This window comes from Camellia sinensis, chromosome 6 (genome assembly GCF_055761805.1).
Source record: "Camellia sinensis isolate YWXY chromosome 6, ASM5576180v1, whole genome shotgun sequence".
Taxonomy (NCBI): domain Eukaryota; kingdom Viridiplantae; phylum Streptophyta; class Magnoliopsida; order Ericales; family Theaceae; genus Camellia; species Camellia sinensis.
The window spans coordinates 137718124-137740812 of NC_138966.1; the positions used below are offsets into that span (position 1 = coordinate 137718124).

Below are 22689 nucleotides of genomic sequence, written 5' to 3' on the forward strand. Positions count from 1 at the left end.
ACAATTGATTTTATTAGTGGTAAAGAAGGCAATAGAACCATGGTTGAAGAAGCAAAATAGAATTAATAAAGCACCACCTTTCATAAGTGGGGGTTTTGGATGAAAAAAAAACAAACCTTGGAGGCATATTCATACATAATGTGATCTTTAGTCACAAAAGGGGGAATTTTTTTAAAAATTTAATTTAATTAATTATTTTATTTTTATTTTTATTTTTATTTTTTTTCTAGAGATGGAATGAATACAGGAAAAACCAAGCTTCTGTAAACGTGGAAATGAACATAAAATGGAAATGAGATTTTGAGGCTACAATAATCCTAGTTGCGAGGCTTGGGACTTGCTAGTCACTGCAATAACAATTATGGTGACCCGGCTGCAAATTGCTCGCAGAAATTTTGAACAAGGTTATTACAAGAATATATAGTCATAGAAGAAGATAAATTTCAATAGCTAATTAGCCTTCCCGAAGGCCATATAGAAGCTGCAATTTATGTAACTGCCCAGAGTTCTCCAGTAAGAAGGCTAAACTTCCGGTGCAGTGACAGGACGGAAGGAACTTTAACAGCCTGTATTCTTGATGTTAAGTCATCAACATTGGGTCCGGTATGTTCTTTAGCTGCATTGAGTATTGTCTGCAAGATTTGAAGGGGATCACCATGGCTGACGACCAAGATTGCGCAGCTGCAACACAAAAGCACTATTATTTCACATATCAAATTATCTAAAAACATGGCGAAATTTGAAAATTAAGACATGCTATTTCAAGCAAAGAATTACAAGACACAACTGGTAAACAGTGTAGTTATAATTGGCATAATTATGACTGGGAGCTAGTTTACTAGTCCAAGAGTAGCACAAGTTAACAACTCTCCCAAGCTACATGATCCAGTTTTTTTACCAAACCATGTAATTTTAAATCATATTTCCAAAATCCAAGAAATTTTTAACTTATTTCCCAAACCCATGCTGTTTTGTGAAGAACTGTTTTCAAAACATGATTAAGCTTGAAGTTGTGTTTTGAAAACACATCCATGACTAGCACCAGACTTGCCACTTTGCTGCTAGTCCTTGTGTGCCAGAAATCTCCCATATATCGCTCATCAGGCCTCATTTAAGAAATAGAAAAAGATGCCCACTATTTGACCCTTGAAACACAGACCTAAAGACAAAAGAAGAAAGAATTTTTACCCTTGAAACTCCGACTCAATGGTTATCAAAGCACTTGTCAGTCTAGGAACAACATCTGAAACACTTTCTCCACATTCCGGCTTCATGAATGGATCTTTCGCATCAAGAGCCCATAGCTCTGAATACTGCTCATGATAGAGCACAAATTCAGACTCAAATGTTAACAGTATAGTAGCATAGTACTTATAATGAGTGCTAGACCCGGAATCAAATCAACTCTGCATCAATTAACTCCAATAAACAAATGCATACAAGAAGTTCAAGAATTGAAAGCCCATCAATCTGCCTCTTTCACTTCACGTAAAATCTGTATTTAGTCCCTCGAAGAAATTACGTACTTTATCATGAGATGTAAGAAACGCTCCTGGAGATCTTCTATCATCTGGCCAGAAAATTTAATTGAAGAGTCAACCAAAGAGAAAATAACAAAAGCTCTTTTTTGAGTACAAGATAGCAAAAGCACAGTACAGCACAATTTCAAAAATAAATAAATTGTTCACATTACGCTACGGCAGAAGTTCCAGAGAATTGAGACAACCACAAGGGCAATACATTTGTAAAATAACAAAACAACAGCTACACATGCATTTCAATATTAAAACTTCATGAAATAAATCTGTCAAGATTCGATACCTAACCTTACATTGAGGACCTTCAAAGGGGATGTTCAAAACAGATGCAACAACTTTAGCAGTGCGTCTAGTTCTTGAAAAGGGGGAGTAGCAAATTCGAACATTTTCAAGTGGTATTTTATTTTCCTCCAGTTCCTGCACATAATTTGTTTCTCCTGTAAAACTCAATATATACGTACAGAAACATATTAGTAAAAGAGAGGTACCAAGGGAATGCATACTTCCATCCACATGGACAAGTCTTTCTTTCAGGCACATTAAAAGATAATAACAGAACTAATCATGATCAAAATCAGAAATTCATTCAAGAGGAGCAAAAATCTAAAAAAACCTTTCTTGAGGTTTCTCACAATCGAAAGGACTTTCTCTATGGCCCACAATGGCCAAGTATAATGAAGATGAACTGTTTTGAGAAATAAAGTTTAGCAACAATTTATGATCCAAACTGAGGAAATGAATGAATTGCCACAATGTTGCAGCCTTGCAGGTGGATGATGTGATTGGGTGATATCATATGTGGCACATAATAGATCCACTGGGAAACTTGTGGGAGATATCCACACATGAATACCTCACAAATAAGGTAAACCTTGGTGTAGATCTGTGTTATTTTCCACCTTTATCTGTTACTGCCAAATCTTCAATTAAGACTGTTTCTTGCTGATGCTAACTATAGCCTTTTCTAGCTTTTCACCCCCTTACAAGGTAGAAAATGTAAACTAAATTGGTAAACCTAAATTGGTAAGAAGGTAGAAAATGACACATGTCAATTGGTAAACTAAATTGGTAACCTTTAAAACTAGGATTATCTACTTGACTAACTATACAATTTGGCCTGATCAATTTTACGGGCTTTTGGTTCAAGTAGTATTATGGTTGGTAATCCGTAAGACCCAACCAAAACCTAATATGGAAGATTCTCTAGCGTAAGAATCAGCCCAACTACAGAAGTTTTAGCAAATTTAGAAAATACATAGAATACAAGTAAAAACAGAGAGACAGAGAGAGCGTAAATAAAATGGCCTAAAGTTACTTGTCAAAAAAAAAGGGGTCTAAGCAACACCAATAGAAAGGCAACATCTTCACCTAACAAGTACTCGTACTTATAGATCATCTCCAATCCTTCATCTTTCTTTTCTTTATCTTTTTTTTCTTTTATTTTTCATCAAATTTGGCAAAAAAATTGGTTGGATACAGGATATGTTCCAATGGCTTTCCATCAAATTTAACTAAAAGTTTGATTTGGTGAAAAAACTGAATGTTCCAATCCTCACATAAAAATTTCATCAAATCCTTCTAAAAAATTTCAAGCTTATCCTCAATAGCTTCTTTCATCCAATTTGGTGAAAAACGTGTTTTTTTCTTGATTTGATGAAAAATTTGGTAAAAACTTGATTTGATACAAGCTTGATGAAATGATTGGACGTCATTTTCACCAAAAATTTCATCAAACTTAAATTTCATACAAGATTTGGTGAAGGATTGGATGCTCTTACATCAGCTATACATTCTAGATCACTTTTTAGAAATGTTAACTTGAGAAAGCTGTGTTGGCCTTGGAGAAACACAGCAAGTATTTGTAGGAACACCTACCATTTCGAATAATTCTCCTGCCAAAAGTGCTTGATTAACACCTTCAGGACCTAATTTATATTCCTCCAGTGTGCCATTTTCCTATTAAGATACCAGTCACTATTTAATAAAATTGATGGCTGCTGTAATAATAGAAACTTGAGTCATGTTGAACCATGTAACTACATAAACCACGTGAAAATTGATTAAACCCAAACAAAAAGAATCTTCAATGTAAATCTTCCACATTATTTAAATTAATCTTGTGTGCATTATTAAAATTCACTTTATAATATATTTGAAAGTTGAAGACATAACCTGAGAGCACTCCTCATATCTAAGTTAGATCAATAAAGATGGGAGTCAAATAAGACATGTAAGGATAAAGTTTTATTGTAATGCTTATAAAGTTATAAACTGAATGAGCATTACGCAGCCGATCTATATGCAGATAAAAACTCGTATTTTTCATGTTCAAAATAGGGAAAGGACACTCCATTATTCAGTCAAATTTTGATAATTCATTTGTTATCATACAACATTTGAAGTAGAAGGAAGGTACAAGTTCCCAAAGCACAACAACACTAAACAAACACGTGCGTTAGTCAAATATAACAACGACTTGGCATCTAAACGGAGCCTTACCTTACCAGAAACAACAACGCCACTGTCGTCTTCGCCTTCATCTTCATCTTCGTCTTCGTTTTCTTTCTCCTGCGAAGCTTTCTACAGCATTCAACTATGGCACTCAATCTCCAACAAAGACAGACCGGTAGATCTCTCTCTAGATCTCTCTCTCTCTCTAGATCTATCGATCTAATTTTGTTGATACTCATTCATGACTTTGATTTGCAAAATGCATAACTCGAATGTTGAATTCGAACCAACCTATGAATTCAAGTGGAACAGCGAATGAAGAAGTTTACAAGATCTTGATCTACGACAAGTTCTGCCAAGACATTCTCTCCCCTCTCATCCATGTCAAGGACCTCCACAAGCATGGCGTAACCCTATACTTCCTCATCGAAAAGGACCACAAGCCTGCCCACGATGTCCCCACCGTCTACTTTGTCCAACCCACTCACCTCAACGTTCAGCTAATCATCTCCGATGCCTCTCGATCTCTCTACGATTCCTTCCAGCTCAATTTCTCATCCTCGATTCCTCGCCCTCTCCTTGAAGATCTCGCATCGGGGACTCTCAATTCTGACTCCATCAATCGAATTTCCAAAGTACACAATCAGTACTTGGAGTTTGTAAACCTAGAGGATAATTTGTTTTCTCTTGCGAATAAGTCTTGTTATGTTCAATTGAATCATCCTTCTGCTGGAGACCGCGAAATTGAGAAAATTATTGAGAAAATTGTGAGTGGCTTGTTCTGTGTTTTGGCTACCCTTGCTGTTGTCCCTATAATCAGGTGCCCGCGCGGTGGGCCTGCTGAAATGGTTGCGTCTTTGCTGGATCAGCGTTTGCGCGACCATTTGTTGGCAAAGAATAATTTGTTCTCTGAAGTTGGGAATTTTGCTACTTCATTTCAGAGGCCGATTTTGTGTATATTTGATCGGAATTTCGAGCTGTCCGTTGCTATACAGCATGATTTTAGGTATAGGGCGCTTGTTCATGATGTTCTGGGTTTGAGGCTGAATAGATTGAGTGTGCCAGGAGAGAAGGGTGGGATGAAATCTTATGAATTGGATAGAATGGACCCGTTTGGTTGGCAAATGGGTTGTTAAAATTTCCAGAAGTGGCTGTGGAGATTGAGACCCAATTGAATAAGTACAAGAAGGATGTTGACGAGGTGAATAGGAGGACAGGTGGAAACGAGGGGGCTGAATTTGATGGGACAGACTTGATTGGCAACACAAAGCATTTGATGAATGCTGTGAATTCCCTACCAGAGTTGACTGAAAGGAAGCAGGTGATTGATAAGCATACTAATATTGCTACTGTTTTGTTGGGTGAGACCAAGGAGAGGTCACTCGATTCATTTGCCAAAAAAGAGAGTGACATGATGGTTAGAGGTGGTATTGATAGGACTGAATTGCTCAGTGTACTTAAAGGGAAAGGAACTAAGTTGGATAAGCCGGGTTTTGCAATCATGTACCTTATTTCTTCTGAAAACATGCCTCATTCAGAAGTGGAAATGGTTGAAGAAGCACTTAAGGAGTCTGAAGTTGATACTAGTGCATTTCAGTATGTCAAAAAGATCAAGTCGTTAAATGTTTCATCGGCTAATGCAAATTCTGCTAGTAGAAGTCACATTGTGGATTGGGCTGAGAAGCTCTATGGGCAGTCACTTAGTGCTGTCACTGCTGGTGTGAAGAATCTATTGTCTAGCGATCATCAACTTGCATTGTCAAGGACAGTTGAAGCATTCATGGAGGGGAAACCAATCCTGAAATTGAGTATTATCTTGTATTGATCCTCGTGCTCCCAAGTCAAGCTTTGGGACAAAGTAGTAGCCATCTGAAAGGACTATTTAAAGAAGCTATTGTGTATATGATAGGTGGTGGCAATTATGTGGAGTATGGGTGCTTGCACAATGTCAATAGCCAGTCAAACATGAAATATATGGAACGACAGAAATTCTCACTGGTAGTGAGTTTGCAGAGTAGCTTGCGGTTTTGGGGAAGAAGATGAGATTAGGAAGCAGTGGTGCTATGTCAGCCCAGTAAGACAGGCACGTCAGTTTTTAGCTTGAAGCATAGTATTTGGTGGTTCACGACTTCATGCACTGAAAGGAAAAAAGTGTTTTCTAAAGACACCGTGTAAAACAGTCAATTATATACTTAAAGCTGTTGAATTGGAAGTTAATGGGAAGGAGTTTGGGTATACATTTGTATTTATGTTGAGTCCCAAATGATGGTTTTCTATATTGATGCACATTGTCCGTTAGGGGTACAGAAGAAAGCCTTTTTTTAATCTTCAGTGTGGAAGTGAGTAGATTTCTGCCCTTGTGTTTTCTACTTTTTTTTTTTTTTTTTTGGTGTTTGAAATTCTTAGAATCATTGAAATGTCTACTACCTACTTCTTGTTTCGATCCTTTGCAGTGGATGCTTATTAGAAATTGTTTTGATAGTTACAAATTGGATCATGTTTTTGTTTTGTTTTGTTTGTTTGTTTGCTTTTTTTTCTTTTCAAACTTGAGATCTTAAATCATTTAACCTCAGGAATTCTTAAATCACAACCACCTAAATTGTTTGCAAGGTGCCTCTTTCACTATCATATGTTAATAATTTGAAACCTGTTGTATAGTGTTTGAGTCTTTGCAACTTAACTCAACCCAATAAAGATTTGAATTTGAATTGACAAGCATCCATTTTTGTAGTTTAGACATAATTAATTAATTCATCATTGTTCATGCTTGAGATCTTACACAACGGAACTCCAGAGGAAAGATTTGAATTCCAATTACTTGGGGCCTGGGGGTTGCTACAACAAGTCTTTTTGACATTTCTTTGGGAACAAGTTATTTTAGTAACTTTTTGATTTTTTGGCTAAAATATGAGGTAAAAAAAACTAATATGTTTGGCATGACTTTTTGGTCTTTTACAAAAAGATGTGCAAAAAGTAGAGAGAAAATGAAATCTTTTACTTTTTGATATATTGGCTTTTTAATTTTTTTTAGTGACTTTTTGATTTTTAAACTAGAAAATGATATTGCCAAGTTCATTTTTATTCAAATTTGAGACCTTGTACAACTCCATTTAATCCAAACCAACACGACAATGCCCAAGATACCAACCACAAGTGGTTGGTTTCAAGAACACCTGTCCAGCTGTCCCTAAAAAAAAAAATGGGCTCTACATACATAGTGTCGGATCATTGTTAAATGGAGAGTCAGAAGGAAGAGTCCTAGAGTTGAAAATGCTTTCACATGAAGTAACAGAGACTTAGGATTAACTTTCATGAAGCTTTGGATTCGGGATAAATGCTTTCTGCTGGCTATATAAGATGCACCGAGCTCCTCTGTTTTTTGTACTAGGGAGATGCTTTGTATAAGATAGAGAACATCAGAAGACGATACAGGTGTATCTGCAGACCATGAATTTGCACATGAATGAATGAATTGCCACAATGTACATTAGAAGAAGACACAATTTATGATCCAAACTGAGGAAATGAATGAATTGCCACAATGTTGCAGCCTTGCAGGTGGATGATGTGATTGGGTGATATCATATGTGGCACATAATAGATCCACTGGAAAACTTGTGGGAGATATCCACACATGAATACCTTACAAATAAGGTAAACCTTGGTGTAGATCTGTGTTATTTTCCACTTTTATCTGTTACTGCCAAATCTTCAATTAAGACTGTTTCTTGCTGATGCTAACTATAGCCTTTTCTAGCTTTTCACCCCCTTACAAGGTAGAAAATTTAAACTAAATTGGTAAACCTAAATTGGTAAGAAGGTAGAAAATGACACATATCAATTGGTAAACTAAATTGGTAACCTTTAAAACTAGGATTATCTACTTGACTAACTATACAATTTGGCCTGATCAATTTTACGAGCTTTTGGTTCAAGTAGTATTATGGTTGGTAATCCTCAAGACCCAACCAGAACCTAATCTGGAAGATTCTCTAGCATAAGAATCAGCCGAACTACAGAAGTTTTAGCAAATTTAGAAAATACATAGAACACAAGTAAAAACAGAGAGACAGAGAGAGCGTAAATAAAATGGTCTAAAGTTACTTGTCAAAAAAAAAAAGGGTCTAAGCTACACCAATAGAAAGGCAACATCTTCACCTAACAAGTACTCGTACTTATAGATCATCTCCAATCCTTCATCTTTCTTTTCTTTTTCTTTTTTTCTTTTTTTTTTCATCAAATTTGGCAAAAAAATTGATTGGATACAGGATATGTTCCAATGGCTTTTCATCAAATTTAACTAAAAGTTTGATTTGGTGAAAAAACTGAATGCTCCAATCCTCACATAAAAATTTCATCAAATCCTTCTAAAAATTTCAAGCTTATCCTCAATAGTTTCTTTCATCCAATTTGGTGAAAAACGTGTTTTTTTCTTGATTTGATGAAAAATTTGGTAAAAACTTGATTTGATACAAGTTTGATGAAATGATTGGACGTCATTTTCACCAAAAATTTCATCAAATTTAAATTTCATACAAGATTTGGTGAAGGATTGGAGATGCTCTTACATCAGCTATACATTCAAGATCACTTTTCAGTAATGTTAACATGAGAAAGCTGTGTTGGCCTTGGAGAACCACAGCAAGTATTTGTAGGAACACCTACCTTTCCAAATAATTCTCCTACCAAAAGTGCTTGATTAACACCTTCAGGACCTAATTTATATTCATCCACTGTGCCATTTTCCTGTTAAGATACCAGTCACTATTTAATAAAATTGATGGCTGCTGTAATAATAGAAACTTGAGTCATGTTGTTGGCACATAAATTTTAAACCAAATTTATGTTTAAATTTCAAATACAGTCAATGACACACATAGAGCCTACAATAAGATTGTTGTAGGTAATCACTTCCCAAAATGATTAATTTGCTCCGTTGAAGTGTATAAATAAAACAACGTCGTATCTTAACGACGTTATTCAAGATGCTCAAATGACACGTGGAGCCTACGAAAGATGACACCTGTAGAGCCTACAGCAAAGACACCACACAGGATGAAACCCCAAAGATCAATCCGGTTAATCAGATATATGATTAATTAGATAGCGCTGTTATTCAAAATTCAAATAGGTGCTATCATTCAATTTGAAATTCAAAATGAAGATGAAGCGTTCCTATCACCTGATGGCCCTCCATAAATATGAGGGCCATCACACATGACTGGGGGGATCAGAAAAATCATAAGTGGAAAAGAAGAGAGAGAGAGAAAGAAATTGAGAGCTAAACAAATCGTTACAAGAAAGAAGAAGAGAAGCTTAGAGAACTCAAGAGCCTACGCTAATGGCGATGAATAGGTAAAGGGTTCCAAACCCAAACTGTATTTTGTATTCGAGGGTTCAAAACCCATAACAATCTTAATAAAATATTTCTTTTTTTTAAATTGTCTTTTGTTGTTTATTTTGTTCTTCATTAATCGGAGGTTTCATTTGTATAAAATGTGTAATTAACGATCTGAAATACAGATCGAAAATAAGAACCTGCTATTCAAATAATCAACACTGTTTAGTCCAAAAACTAAACAGTGGACATTTGTAACATAAATTTTGAAATGTGTTGAAACACTTCATGTTTTAAAATTTGTGTCTACAAATTCTGGCACGCCCAGTGGGACTTATTTCTCCTCCCATCTTTTGAAGAACAAAAAAAATAATAATATATATATATAGTTGAAACTTACTGACGTATTCTTTTGTTATAGGAATGCTGAAGCAACTGTTAGGAGACAAACCTACACTCCAGTGGTTCTGAAATCACCAAGGTTGGAGATAACACCCATCACCCAAGGGGCTCCGGAGCGAATGCTCTTGGCTGTCCCAAAGGTAGAGCCAACGAAATCCTGGAAAGATGCACTTCTTTCCCCTGTCACCCAAGGGGCTCTGGAGCGAAAGCTCTTGGCTGTCCCGAAGGTAACTGGTGTGACAAAGAAAGTCACACTTCTCCAGAAAGCTGAAAGTTTGAGAAAGATTACTGAAGATTATGTGAAAGCGTCAAAGCAGTACGCAATTGTGAGGGCCACAGCCCGAACGAAGAACTTTCTAATTCAGGCAAAGGAGGCTAATCAGTTTGCAAGTACGACTTTTGTTGTAGCTTCAACGGGGGCAATAAAAAATGTTGTGGCCCAACTACTCAAAAGGGTAGAAGACTCCATTAAAATGGTGGAGTCTGCCCAGAAGAAAGCTTCTGTTGAAAACATGGCCATCATTAGGGCCATTGGGAAGAGGGTAATGACCCAAACTGCTGTTGATGTAAAAAAGGCCCCTGTTGTTGAAAAAACAGTTGCTGCCTACGAACCGATAGTTCTGTTCAGAGCACAAAATCGGTCAAACCAAATCTCAGTCAACTCTCAGGAGCCAAAGGAACACTCGTTGGCTCGACAGGGTTCAAATAAGGAACACCTGTTGGCCCAACAGAATAAGGAACACTCGTTGGCTCGACAGGGTTCGAATGAGGAACACCTGTTGGCCCAACGGGATTTGAATCAACATCAATTGACCCGCTCTAAAAATGTAGGGACTGTTTTGAAAATTCATGAGGAACTTACAAATGCACAAACGGTTCCTTCTATGCCCTTAGGGGCTCGACTTGATATGTCATCCGGTCCAGTTTCGAAAAGACAAAGGCAAAGAAGAAATAAGGCCTTAAAGAAATTGGAACTAAGAACAGTGGCAATAAATGTTATAGGTGCTATTGAAAGGGCTCTCTCGAAAGATGAACCCCAAAAACAAATTGAAAGTCCTGTCTTTGTCGGAAAATCCAAGGTGGAGGGGGGTAAGCAACCCTTGGGAAATATTTCTACTTTGGTTGAACTATCCATGGAGGGAATAAGAAAAGGGCCTGTGACAAGGTCCATAACCCGTCAGGCTCAAAACAAAGCATCGCAGTCAGATACTTCAAATATGAATAATGTTGTGGGGGTTGATAATCCTTTATACGAACAAGATGATTCTATCTCGTTTGTTTCAACGAATATTGGAAACAATGAATTGAAAGATATCAACAAAGTCGCAGTTATGATGACTGAGGTTGAGAAAGAAAGTGAAAATTCGCAGGTCCAGCAAGACCAAGGTCTCAAGGAAAAAGTGGTGGCCCTACAGGAACAACTTGAGAGAAGAGAACGAGAAATGGCTGCTATGTTGGAGCAAATGCAACAGTTGCAGGCCCAAATGACAGGACCAGGAAGTGCACCCAAACAAATGACACAACCTGTTGTGGGAACATCTGTAGGCATACAAAGTACACTAGCCCCAGGGAGCAATGGTCCTTATTACTCTGATCTAACCAATAGTGGTATGAATCTAATGCTCATGGCCATGATTGATGATATGGTGAGGAGACAAGTAAAGAAAGTCAAAGAAAAAGATGATGAGAATTTTCGAATAATTACAAAACCTTACCCAGCATGGGTAGATACTGTTCCATTCCCTTCTGGTTTTTCCCAACCAGATTTCAAAATGTTTGATGGAACAGGAGATCCAAGACAACATGTGGCTCATTTCCTTTCAAGATGCGGGCCAATAGCCCAGAATGAGGCCTTGTGCCTGCAGCTATTTGTCCAATCGCTTGAAAGTTCTGCATTTACTTGGTATGCTAATCTTCTTGAGGGGTCAATCCTAAATTGGGATTCCATGGTGAAGGAGTTCCTTAAACAGTTCTGCAACACACAAAGACGAGTTGGAGTACCAGAACTGATTGAGACCAAGCAACGTGACAATGAGTCTGTTACAGATTTCATTGCAAGATGGCGAGCTTTGACATTTGCTTGTCCTCAAAAGTTTACACAATTAGAGTTAATTCGGATGTGCCTTAACAACTTCCGACATGAGCTCTCTACGGCTCTTATGGCTCAAACTTTTGAAGGATTCAATGATCTATGCACTAAAGCTCATGACATGGAGCTGCATCTAGCTGAACGAAGGAGGCCTAGGGCCGTTGAAAGGGTTGAGTCCTCGACTGCAGCTACAATCGAAACCAGAAAGAAGGGTCCCATTGTAGTAGGGGCTAAAAAGCCTAAGGAATTTAAAAAGGTGACTATGAAAGAGAGGTTGGAGAAGAATATTCTTTCATGGATGATCTGGTCGAAGACCTATTTGAAGATCTGTTGGAGCAAAAGTTGATTGCTCTCCCTGAGGTGAAAAGACCACATGAGGTAGGAAAGACCAATGATCCAAAGTATTGCCCCTACCATCGTTTGATTAGCCATCCGATAAAAGAGTGCTTTGTTCTGAAAGATAAAATTCAGGAACTTTTGGACTCTAAAATTATTGAACTCCCTCCTCAAGAGAAAGCATCTGCTAACCCAATCACTATTGGCAATGATAATGAAGGTGAATGGGTTGTTTATCAGTCAAAAAGCATGAAGAAAAAACAAAAGGCCACAGTGAAAGCTAGAAGTGTGGTTGATTCAACAACACAAGGGCCAAAAGTTTCCAAAAAGAAAAAATCAAAAGTTTCTAGGAAACAGAAAAAAGCCAAAGTAAGTAAGAGAAAAGGAAAAAAGCACCCAAAGAAGGAAAAGGGGGAGAAATTGGTCCCTGATGAGCAGTTAGAGCAAGGTCCTCTTGTCCCAGTCACATTGGAGGAATTTCTACCTTCAAAATTTCAATCTGTGGAGTTGCAGACATACTTTGATAAAAGGAGGAAGGAAAAGTTTACTTTGGCCCCTTGCCTAACCATCATTGTTTTGAGTGATAGCGAGGAAGATGAGGGTGAAATTGGTTCAAAAGTTAGGGAAGGGGATTGCATTACATCTCCTATCTGTATACCTGACTCACCAGAGTATACACCAACTTCTCCAGAATACACACCAGCCTCTCCAGAATATACACCAGCTTCTCCAGAGTATACACCAGAAGCCTTTTCTCCAGAGTATTCGCCAGTACCACCAATGTACTATCAAAGCACTCCAGAATATGTAAGGGGAACAGAACAAAGAGACACCGGGTGTAGGTCCGACTCTGAGCTTGTAAAAAAGGCGAAAAAACGACTACACTTCAAGGATGATGAGGTGAATGGCAGGTGTATGTCGGATGATGAAGTATGGAAGCATTCAAGTAAACAGGCAAAGTCATCTCAAGTTGAGGATCCTAATGAAGATTGGGAACTTAACTTTTCCCCTGATGATTCACCATACACATCCCCAGCTAGGACATACGATGGAGAAAGTGTATCAAGTGACCACTTTGACTTTCCTTGTAATGTCATCACTGTGGACGTAAATTTTGAAGAGCGAGAAATACATATCATTCGCAATCCAGGTGATGATGAGAAAGCAAAAATTGAAGCTAGAAGGGAAACAGAACATCAGGAAAAAGTAACAGTCTCTTTGAAAGATGAGGGTTTTGAAGCCCATCAAAATTTGAGTATTGAAAGAAATCAAATTTCTGGACACCCTTTCCCTAATTGGGTCGAATGGGTTCAGTTCCCACGAGGATATGCAGTACCTCGTTTTCCTTTATATAATGGGACAGGTTGTCCAAGGCGCCATTTGGTTCGTTTTCTTGCACAATGTGGAAATACAGTAAAAAGCCAGGCGTTACTTCTACGGCAGTTCATTCTTTCTTTGGAAGGATGGGCAGCGGATTGGTACTTCAGCCTGCCACCTAATTCAATCCCAGATTGGGACACCATGGCTGATCAATTTTATAGGACATTTTATAAACCATGGCCAATAGAAATTGAGATGTCAGAACATTTGGATGACGAAGGTACATCTTCTCAAACATATGATTTCATAGAAGGCACAATCGAGGAGAAGATTGAAACTGCCCTTGACCTTCGAGAGATGGGCACTTATCGCCCAAGGGATTTGTTCCCTTTATGGGTAGAGCAAACACCATTTCCTGAAGGATACGAACTTCCAAATTTTGTCCTATATGAGGGTTATGGAGATCCTCAAAAACATATTAGGCGTTTTTTGAAACAGTGTGGGGAAACAGCTCAAAATGAAGCACTTTGCCTAAAACAATTCCCCCTTTCCTTAGAAGGGATCGCCTTTGACTGGTATTGCTCCCTCGATGGAGTCGTGGTGCCTAGTTGGGAGGCCATGAAGAATGGTTTTGAAGAATCTCAATGCTTTTATAGGCGTGACTCCCGGTACCTAAGAAATGGGAGAAGAATGCAGCTCCAAGAAGATGGAGAAGTGACTGATGATGATGATCACCCTACAGCTGGACCAGTTAACATGGTCCAAATAAGTGAGGGAATAAAAGAAGTTGAGGTCAACGAAAAGGCGGTTGCTGAAGTATGCCAGACTTATTTGACCTACCGGAGGAAATTACGAAATCCTCAGGACCCTCAAATGTCGGAAGTTCCACAAGTTTTGCCGGAGGAAGAGCAAGTGAAATATGATGTACTAGCTCATCTAAAGAAAATTCTAGCATTGTTGAGTGTATATGATGCACTAAAAATGTCTCCAGAGCTTCGAAAGTCTTTAATATATGCCCTGTCCAAGCCAGAGGATTTCCACAAAGAAATTGAGGGTAGAAATCAAGAGAAGGCAACTACATGCATGGCTATGGTAACCTTTGGTGACAAAGACATGTGTGCTGAAATGACAGACCATAATCAGCCTTTGTTTATCACTGGGCTTATCCATGATGTGAAAATTTCTCGAATTCTGGTTGATGGAGGATCTGCGGTAAACCTCCTGCCTCGGAGGGCCTTAAACTTATTAGGGGTTCGAATTTCACAACTTCGCCCAAGTCGTTTGGTCATTCAAGGATTTAATCAGAATGAACAACGCCCAATGGGGAAGATTGAATTGCGAACCAAGTTTGGGGATATTGAAGAAAGCACTGAGTTCTTGGTCATTGATGTAGACACCTCTTACAATGCTTTGCTTGGGAGACCATGGATGCATAATCATCATGCAGTGCCATCAACTTATCACCAATGTATTAAGTACCCGTTGCCTTCACCTAAAAAAGAGGGGACAATTGTGGCTGACAATGATCCATTTGGAGAAGTAGAGGCCTACTATGCTGATGCTCGCTTCTATACAAAGACTTCACAAAGAAAGGGAAAAGATGTGAAGAAGTCTGAAGATACTCCGAATGTCAAAGACGCTCTAGAGTCTATTCCAATTTCAACAAAAAGAACTTTTCGATATGTGCCAAAGTCCGAAAGGAAATTGAGGGCAAAGGCTCTAGCCCCAATAAATCCAATTTTGGATCTCAAGGGTGAGTTCACGTTGCCATTAAGGAAGACAGAATGCACCTATGTGGAGAAATATAATAAAATTGTGGTTCCTTCTAAAGGAAAATGGTCGAAACCCATCATATTCCACTCACTTGGAGATGTTGAACAGAAAGTGAAAGTTGAACAAATGCCAGAAGAAAACATCTCGAGTTTTGAGAAGCCTACCTTCAGTGCAGAAATCACACAGATGTTGGTAAAAGTTGGTTTAGATCCTGAAAAAATACCAGGAACAATGACACCTTTTGACTTTGCATTAACACCTTCACAGAGGCAGGCTATCCAGCAATGCGGTATTATCACCGCCAGGACAGAAGGGTTAGGCTATCAAGGGGATGAGGAAAAATTTCCAGTAAACATGACTATCACTCAAGATATGTTGGAAGATGTTGACCAAAATGAAGCTCAACCTGCACCAACAGAGTTTGAAGCAGGAGGCCAAGCCACCGTGGATGACCTTCGTGAAATAAATCTGGGTGATAAAGGAGAAAACAAACCAACCTTCATTAGTGCAAATTTAAAAGAAGAAGAAGCTCGGCAATATATTTCCTTTTTAAGGGAGTATCGTGACATATTTGCATGGAACTACAGTGAGATGCCTGGTCTTAATCCAGAGATTGCAGTCCATAAGCTTGCAATTCACCCTGAGAAACGGCCAGTTAAACAGCCTCAAAGGTGAACTCGACCAGAGCTTACAGCCCAAATTGAAACCGAAGTCGACAAGCTTATCAATGCAGGATTCATCAGAGAAGTCAAATATCCAGCCTGGCTAGCAAACATAGTGCCAGTCAAGAAAAAGAATGGTCAAATCAGGGTTTGCATTGATTTCCGTGATCTCAATGAGGCTTGTCCTAAAGATGACTTTCCTTTGCCCATCACTGAACTTCTTGTAGATGCAACTACTGGGTATGAAACCTTGTCTTTTATGGATGGATACTCAGGATACAATCAAATCCGAATGGCACCTAAAGATGAAGAAATGACTGCATTTAGGACTCCGAGAGGAGTCTTTTGCTATAAGGTAATGCCTTTTGGCTTGAAAAACGCTGGGGCCACGTATCAAAGGGCGATGACTATAATTTTTGGTGATATGCTCCATGACATCATCGAATGCTATGTTGATGATCTTGTCGTCAAGACAAAGGAAAAGGAAAACCATGTGGAAGATTTGAGAAAAATCTTCGAACGTTTGAGGAGGTACAAACTCAAGATGAACCCACTAAAATGTGCATTTGGAGTTTCATCAGGAAAATTTCTTGGGTTTGTGGTTCGAAACAAAGGGATTGAAATTGACCCTACCAAGATTAAAGCTATTGCCGAAATGCCTCCTCCACGAAATTTAAGGGAATTGAAAGGGTTACAAGGGAGATTGGCCTATATCAGAAGATTTATTTCTAACTTGGCTGGTCGATGTTTGCCGTTCTCAAGATTGATGAAAAAGGGTGTTCCATTTGAATGGGATCAGCAATGCCAAAATGCTTTTAATAGTATTAAGGAGTATCTTTTGAAGCCTCCAGTACTTATGAGCCCAATAAAAGGAAAACCACTTTTGTTGTACGTTGCCTTGGATGGTTCATTAGGGGCATTGTTGGCACAACATAATGAGCATGGGAAAGAAAATGCCTTGTATTACTTGAGTCGTACTTTGGTTGGGGCAGAGTTCAATTACTCCCCTATCGAAAAGACATGTCTTGCCTTGGTGTTCGCCTTGCAAAAACTAAAGCACTATGTCTTGGAACACGAAGTCAAGTTGATATCAAGAGCAGACCCCTTGAAATATATACTTTCACGGCCCATACTTTCAGGGAAAATTGCAAAGTGGGCTGTAATTCTCCAACAATTCGCAATTGAATATGTTCCCCAAAGAGCTGTAAAGGGGCAGGCTCTAGCAGATTTTTTGGCAGCACATCCTATACCTGATGACTCACCTCTAGTAACTGATTTACCAGATGAAGAGGTTATACAAGTAGAAATTCAGAAAGGATGGGAGATGTATTTTGATGGAGCTTCAAGGAGTCCAGATGGCAAAAAGCAAGAAAATCCTAAAAACAATAAAGCTGGAATTGGAATTGTGTTTGTGACTCCAGACAATGCTATAATCACCCATTCTTTCGCCTTAAGTGAAGGATGCTCCAATAATGAGGCAGAATATGAAGCTGTAATTGCTAGATTAGAATTGGCATTACAAATTTCTATTGAAGAACTCTCAATTTATGGAGATTCGGAATTGGTGGTAAAGCAACTCCGTGGAGAATACATTGTTAAGAAAACAAGTCTCATCCCGTATCATGAAAGGGCTGATCAATTGCTTTCGCAATTCAGAAAAACACATATTTTCCATGTGAAGAGAAGAACAAATGCTCGAGCTGATTCACTTGCAAGTTTGGCTGCATCACTCACCCTACCAGATAGCAAAACAATTACTATCACAGTAGGTGAAAGAAGGGTGTTACAACCTTTAAAAGAGGTTTCTGACTTGGTTCCAATCTTGGTTGTCACCACGAAAGGAGAAAACGAGGAGGATTGGCGGGAACCATTCATAACTTACCTCCAACATGGTAGGCTACCTGAAGATAAAGTAAAAAGAATTAAAGTGAGACGCAGGGTTACCAAATTCGTCCTGTGGAAAGATGGAACGTTATACAAAAGGTCTTTGGATGGAATGTTCATGCGGTGTATAGCCAAGGAGCGTATTCAAGAGGTAATGGCAGAAATACATGCAGGTGTATGTGGGGCACACCAAAGTGGTCCTAAATTACATATGCAGCTAAAACGGTTGGGATACTATTGGCCAACTATGTTTGCAGATTGCATAAATTATGCTCGAAGATGCCAAGTCTGCCAATTCCATGGGAACTTTCTCCACCAACCCCCAGAGCCTTTACATTTAACAACTTGTTCTTGGCCATTTGCAGCATGGGGTATGGACATTATTGGTCCTTTTGTACCTCCATCTTCAGCAGGATATCGATACATCCTAGCTGCAACTGACTATTTTTCAAAATGGGCAGAGGCTGTGGCTTTAAAGGATATAAAAAGCACAGGTGTCTCCGAGTTCATCCGAACCCATATCATTTACAGGTTTGGGATTCCAGAAAGTATCATCATGGATAATGGACAGCCATTCAGGAGTGATGCTTTGAACAAGTTATTTGCCAAGTACAAAATCAAAAACAACCATTCATCAAGATATCATGCACCTGCCAATGGTTTGGCAGAAGCTTTCAACAAGACATTGTGCAAAATTCTTAAGAAGATGGTGGATAAGAACAAAAAAGCTTGGCACGAAAAGTTACAAGAAGCTTTGTGGGCTTATCGAACTTCGCACAGAACTCCTACTCAAGCAACCCCTTATTCGTTGGTTTTTGGAGGAGAAGCAGTGTTACCACTTGAGGTTCAAATACCATCATTATGAGTGGCAATACAAGAGTCCTTAACAGAAGATGAAAGTGCAAGAGTGAGGTTGGCTAAGCTGGGGACCCTGGATGAAGAAGGTTGTATGCTCAACAGAACTTGGAAATCTACCAACAAAGGATGGCAAATGCATTCAATAAAAGAGTGAGGCTTCGTTCCTTTAAAAAGGGGGACTTGGTACTAATGGTTAGAACACCCATAGTAGTCTCACGAAGAACCAAAGGAAAGCTTGAGCCCAAATGGGAAGGACCTTATGTGATTGAGAAGGTTTATTCTAATGGGGCCTATTTGTTGATAACGATGGATGGTGACAGAATCATTCCCCCAACCAATGCAAGGTTCTTGAAGAGATATTACCCTTAAGAAAGCCTGCTAGGTTGAAAACCCGAAAGGGCGGCCTAGGCAAAAGTTAGGGCAAAAAAAAAAAAAAAAAAAAAAAAAAAAAAAAAAACCCACCAACGGTATTGTATGTGGTTAAACTGCTAAAATACCTCACCGAAATCTAAGGTGATAAAACATTAGATACTCCTGGCCCGCAAGAGTATAAACTGTGTACGGCCAAACAAAAGTCAAACACCACCAACGGTATTGTATGTGGTTAAACTGCTAAAATACCTCACCGAAATCTAAGGTGATAAAACATTGGATACTCCTGGCCCGCAAGAGTATAAACTGTGTACGGCCAAAATAAGATAAATCAATGTATTGTATTGAGAAATTTCATATAAACAAATAAATCTATTGTGTACGGCTAAAATAAGACAAATCAATGTATTGAGAAATTTCATATAACAAATAAATCTATCATTGAGCGAAATTTCATAAATACATTATGTTCGGATGAATTAAAAAATAAAAGTGCATTCATTCATTAAGAGAAGCCTTAGCCCTTTCAAAAGCACGTTCCACAACACTGTGTTGTCCATTCTTCTTCTTGTGTTGGTTCAAAACATTCAGAGCAATTTGCATGCCTTCTTCTGATTTAGAAACACTCTCGGAAGCTTGTGCAAAATCACACATAAAGGATGCATGTTCCGCTTGGGTGGATGACAATTCCTCTTCAAGTTGTTTGAGTAACTCTTTAGTTTGAATAATCCTTTGATTAAGACCCGCAATGTGCTCATCCGACTTGATAATTGAAGCAGACAATTGTTCATGTTCGCCAGAAACTTTGTCGAAATGAAGCTTCTTCTCATAATATTGGGCCTCAAATTCTGCAGTAGACAAGTTTGAAGAATCTGCAAGTTGGGTTTTCAAAGCAAAGCACTCAAGGAATATCTTAACCTTCTCATAAAAGGAGATGAAGTCTACACCCAAACTCTTCAAAATCATGAAAACGTTGTTTGCTACAGCAATCATGTCATTAACATCCGTCATTGATTGGAGGGAGATAGTAAGACCTTTCTGAATATGGGTGGCTGCTTCGTTAGAAGAAGTTCCCAAAAGAAGGTTAGATGGTGTAAAGGGTGCTTCAAGTTTGTCAAATAATTTGTTAACCCCATTTGCTTCAAGTAAGTCTGCAAGAATTTGGGCCTCTTCCGAGGTATCAGAAGTAATTTCGTCTGTCTCTTCCAATGTGTCAGAAGTATTTTCTGTGAAAATAGAAGGAGATACTCAATGAAAACGCAGAAGGTAAAAGCAATATATATATATAGATGAATGAAGTATACCTTGGTGTACGGCTTGAAGAGACTTAGGTGAATGAGACAAATTCTGATTCCCACAAGTGGACCATGGATTTTGCAATGTGGCATGATCTAAAGAGAAAAGAGTTCCTTGAGTATGTATACATGATGAAATAAAATGAGATACAAGGAATGAATAAGAATACCCTTAAGGGTAGCCAATGGCATATGCGAGGCAGCTGGGGAAGTTTGAGGCGCAGTACCTAAGAAAATGAAAGGTATTAAAAAATAAAATAAAATAAAATAAAATAAAATAAAAATAAATAAATAAATAAATAAATAAAATTTTTTATACCTTTCTCTAATAGCTTGGGTGACTCGTTCGAAGGAGAAGAAAAAGCTACATTTGCTGAAGGCGATTTACTCATCTTAGTCGGTGTGCCATCTAAAAGAGGGGTGTAGTCATAAAACTCATCTTCACTCTCGCTACTTCCATTGAGAGAACAATCAAAAGATTTGGTAGGAGAAGGAATTTCAACACTCTTAATGCGAATACGACCCAAGGCAGTTAATTCATACCCATCTCCCTCAAAGAGTTCTTGAATCATATTCTCATTTTATCTTCAAGAAAAGAGTACAAGTATGTGCGAAATTGATCCATTGGGGTTTTTGTCGCTACGGTGGGTTGGGAAGTTCCTGTGCAATCACTGATAGACATAGTCTCTGGAAAAAGCTTTGCGAGACAAGCAAATTGAGGGCCAGAATCTACTTGCTCAAAGCTAAATCTCATTTTAAATTGAGAATTACACATATCTTCGAAAAGATGAAGGAGATCTGAAACCGAGTAACTAGACCGAGAAGGAGCAATAAGTGGTCGACTATTATCCATTCTTTGAGGTGATGATGCTTCCAGAACAGTAGGTGAAGATGATGACCTAGCTCTAGAGTAAGAAGGATTCTTCGTCTTTCGGTCTTTAATTGGCATATCCAGTTTTCTCTTGCGTGAAGATTTCGGCTGGGAATGAGTAACATATTGGAGCACGGTAAATGAAGTTCCCAACCACCAATTGGCATAAGGCATGGTTACGTGAGAAGTAGATCGGGAGCCTGGTAACTCCAATGAGACTTTTGTACCGCAGCGTAACATATGGCGCCAGTTGTAATAAAATTTAGACCACTCAGAGGGCCGCCGACAAGATACATTAAGCGGTATAGGGCATGCTTGAGCAAACCCAAATTGACGACCGTATCGGTTAGGGGAATACGGTTCAGAAATGAAATTAAATCCCATTTTGAAAGTTAAAATCCCTTGCCTCAAAGATATAAGATATCCAAGGTGGAAAGGTGATATCCTTTCAGAGTCGACCAGAATGCCTGAAGGTTCACTTTCATGAGTAAGAGCCCTAAACTGACACTCCGTACGATAAGTTAGGAGAGAGTCCACAAATGGAAATTTATCAGTAAAAAACTGGGCAGCCGATTGGTTTCCAATAAACCCAAGATATGGCATGAAATGAATATCAGGAATCGGACAAATCGACTGAGGATCCCCATGAGAGTAAGTCTTGACAAAATATAGTGAAATCCATCCAAAAAGGTAATGTAAAGGACCCTGAATATTTTCCTTCCCAGGTGAAGATGATGATGCCATTTTGCCAAGACAATGATAGAGGTATGCAAGGACGGGGATGGCCAGGCTAAATAAGGTTCCACCTGCCATTTTGGTGGCTATATGAAAGGTCGTCGGACGAATCTCTCCGGAAGAGTGAGGGAAGACAAATCCGCTAAGCCAGCTCGCCAAAAAACTAGAAAGATACACATCATCAGGGATCCTGTCTTTTCGTTGAAAACCACTAATTGAAGTTGGGGATTCGTCAATGAATTTAAAAGTCCAGTGGTTAAACTTCTTGGATTGACAAGAGCTGGCATAAATGTTGAAAAGCCCACGGCACGCCTTGGATGTCTGGGACGAATATAAAATGTCATTGGAGGGGGTGAACTCTTCATAAAACTTGCCACAAATGGGGAGCCCGCTAATGCGATGAAGGTCCCATAGAGAGATCCCAAGTTCACCGTAAATGGTGTGGAAAGTGTTGGTGTCGGGTGACCATCGCTCTAAGAATCCTTTGAGGAGGGAGACATTCCTGGCATAAGCAAATTGGGATACATAGATTGCAGCATAAATCCCACACTTCTTCAAAATAGGGGCAAATGTGGAAAGAACGTCGTTCAACCAAAAAATCCATATAGGGGATTGCAAATGGGTAGAAATGCCACGGACATTAAAGGAATTATCCCACTTTAGTTTTTCATGCTTCATTCTCTTAAGAAGAGTATTAAATTCGGAGCAGTGAAGGTCTTCAGAAAATGGACGAAGGATTGAGACAGGGAATGAACCAATTGATTT

General features: G+C 38.8%; 2 protein-coding genes and 1 pseudogene across 3 annotated transcripts in view; 1 reads left to right on the plus strand and 2 right to left on the minus strand.

The window, feature by feature from the left end:
* Positions 1-259: 259 nt before the first annotated feature.
* Positions 260-22689, minus strand: part of LOC114302057 (uncharacterized) — a 28575-nt gene continuing 6145 nt past the window's right edge. The window contains exons 2-6 of the mRNA XM_082872640.1: positions 3414-3494; positions 1832-1955; positions 1527-1570; positions 1189-1313; positions 260-681 (exon numbers count right to left, since the gene is read on the minus strand). Coding sequence (XP_082728766.1) covers positions 489-681; positions 1189-1313; positions 1527-1570; positions 1832-1955; positions 3414-3494 — 567 coding nt within the window. The 3' untranslated portion in view covers positions 260-488. The remainder of the gene's footprint in view (positions 682-1188; positions 1314-1526; positions 1571-1831; positions 1956-3413; positions 3495-22689) is intronic.
* Positions 3490-6265, plus strand: LOC145792132 (SEC1 family transport protein SLY1 pseudogene; annotated as a pseudogene). The gene has a single exon (XR_014331284.1). The product of XR_014331284.1 is annotated as an SEC1 family transport protein SLY1 pseudogene (transcript).
* On the minus strand, positions 19452-20890 carry LOC145792534 (uncharacterized). Its single transcript, XM_082873203.1, has 4 exons — positions 20638-20890; positions 20489-20545; positions 20328-20414; positions 19452-20249 (listed from the first exon to the last, which is right to left on the minus strand). The coding sequence occupies exons 1-4, from the start codon at positions 20888-20890 to the stop codon at positions 19522-19524; spliced, it is 1125 nt and encodes a 374-aa protein (XP_082729329.1). The 3' UTR covers positions 19452-19521.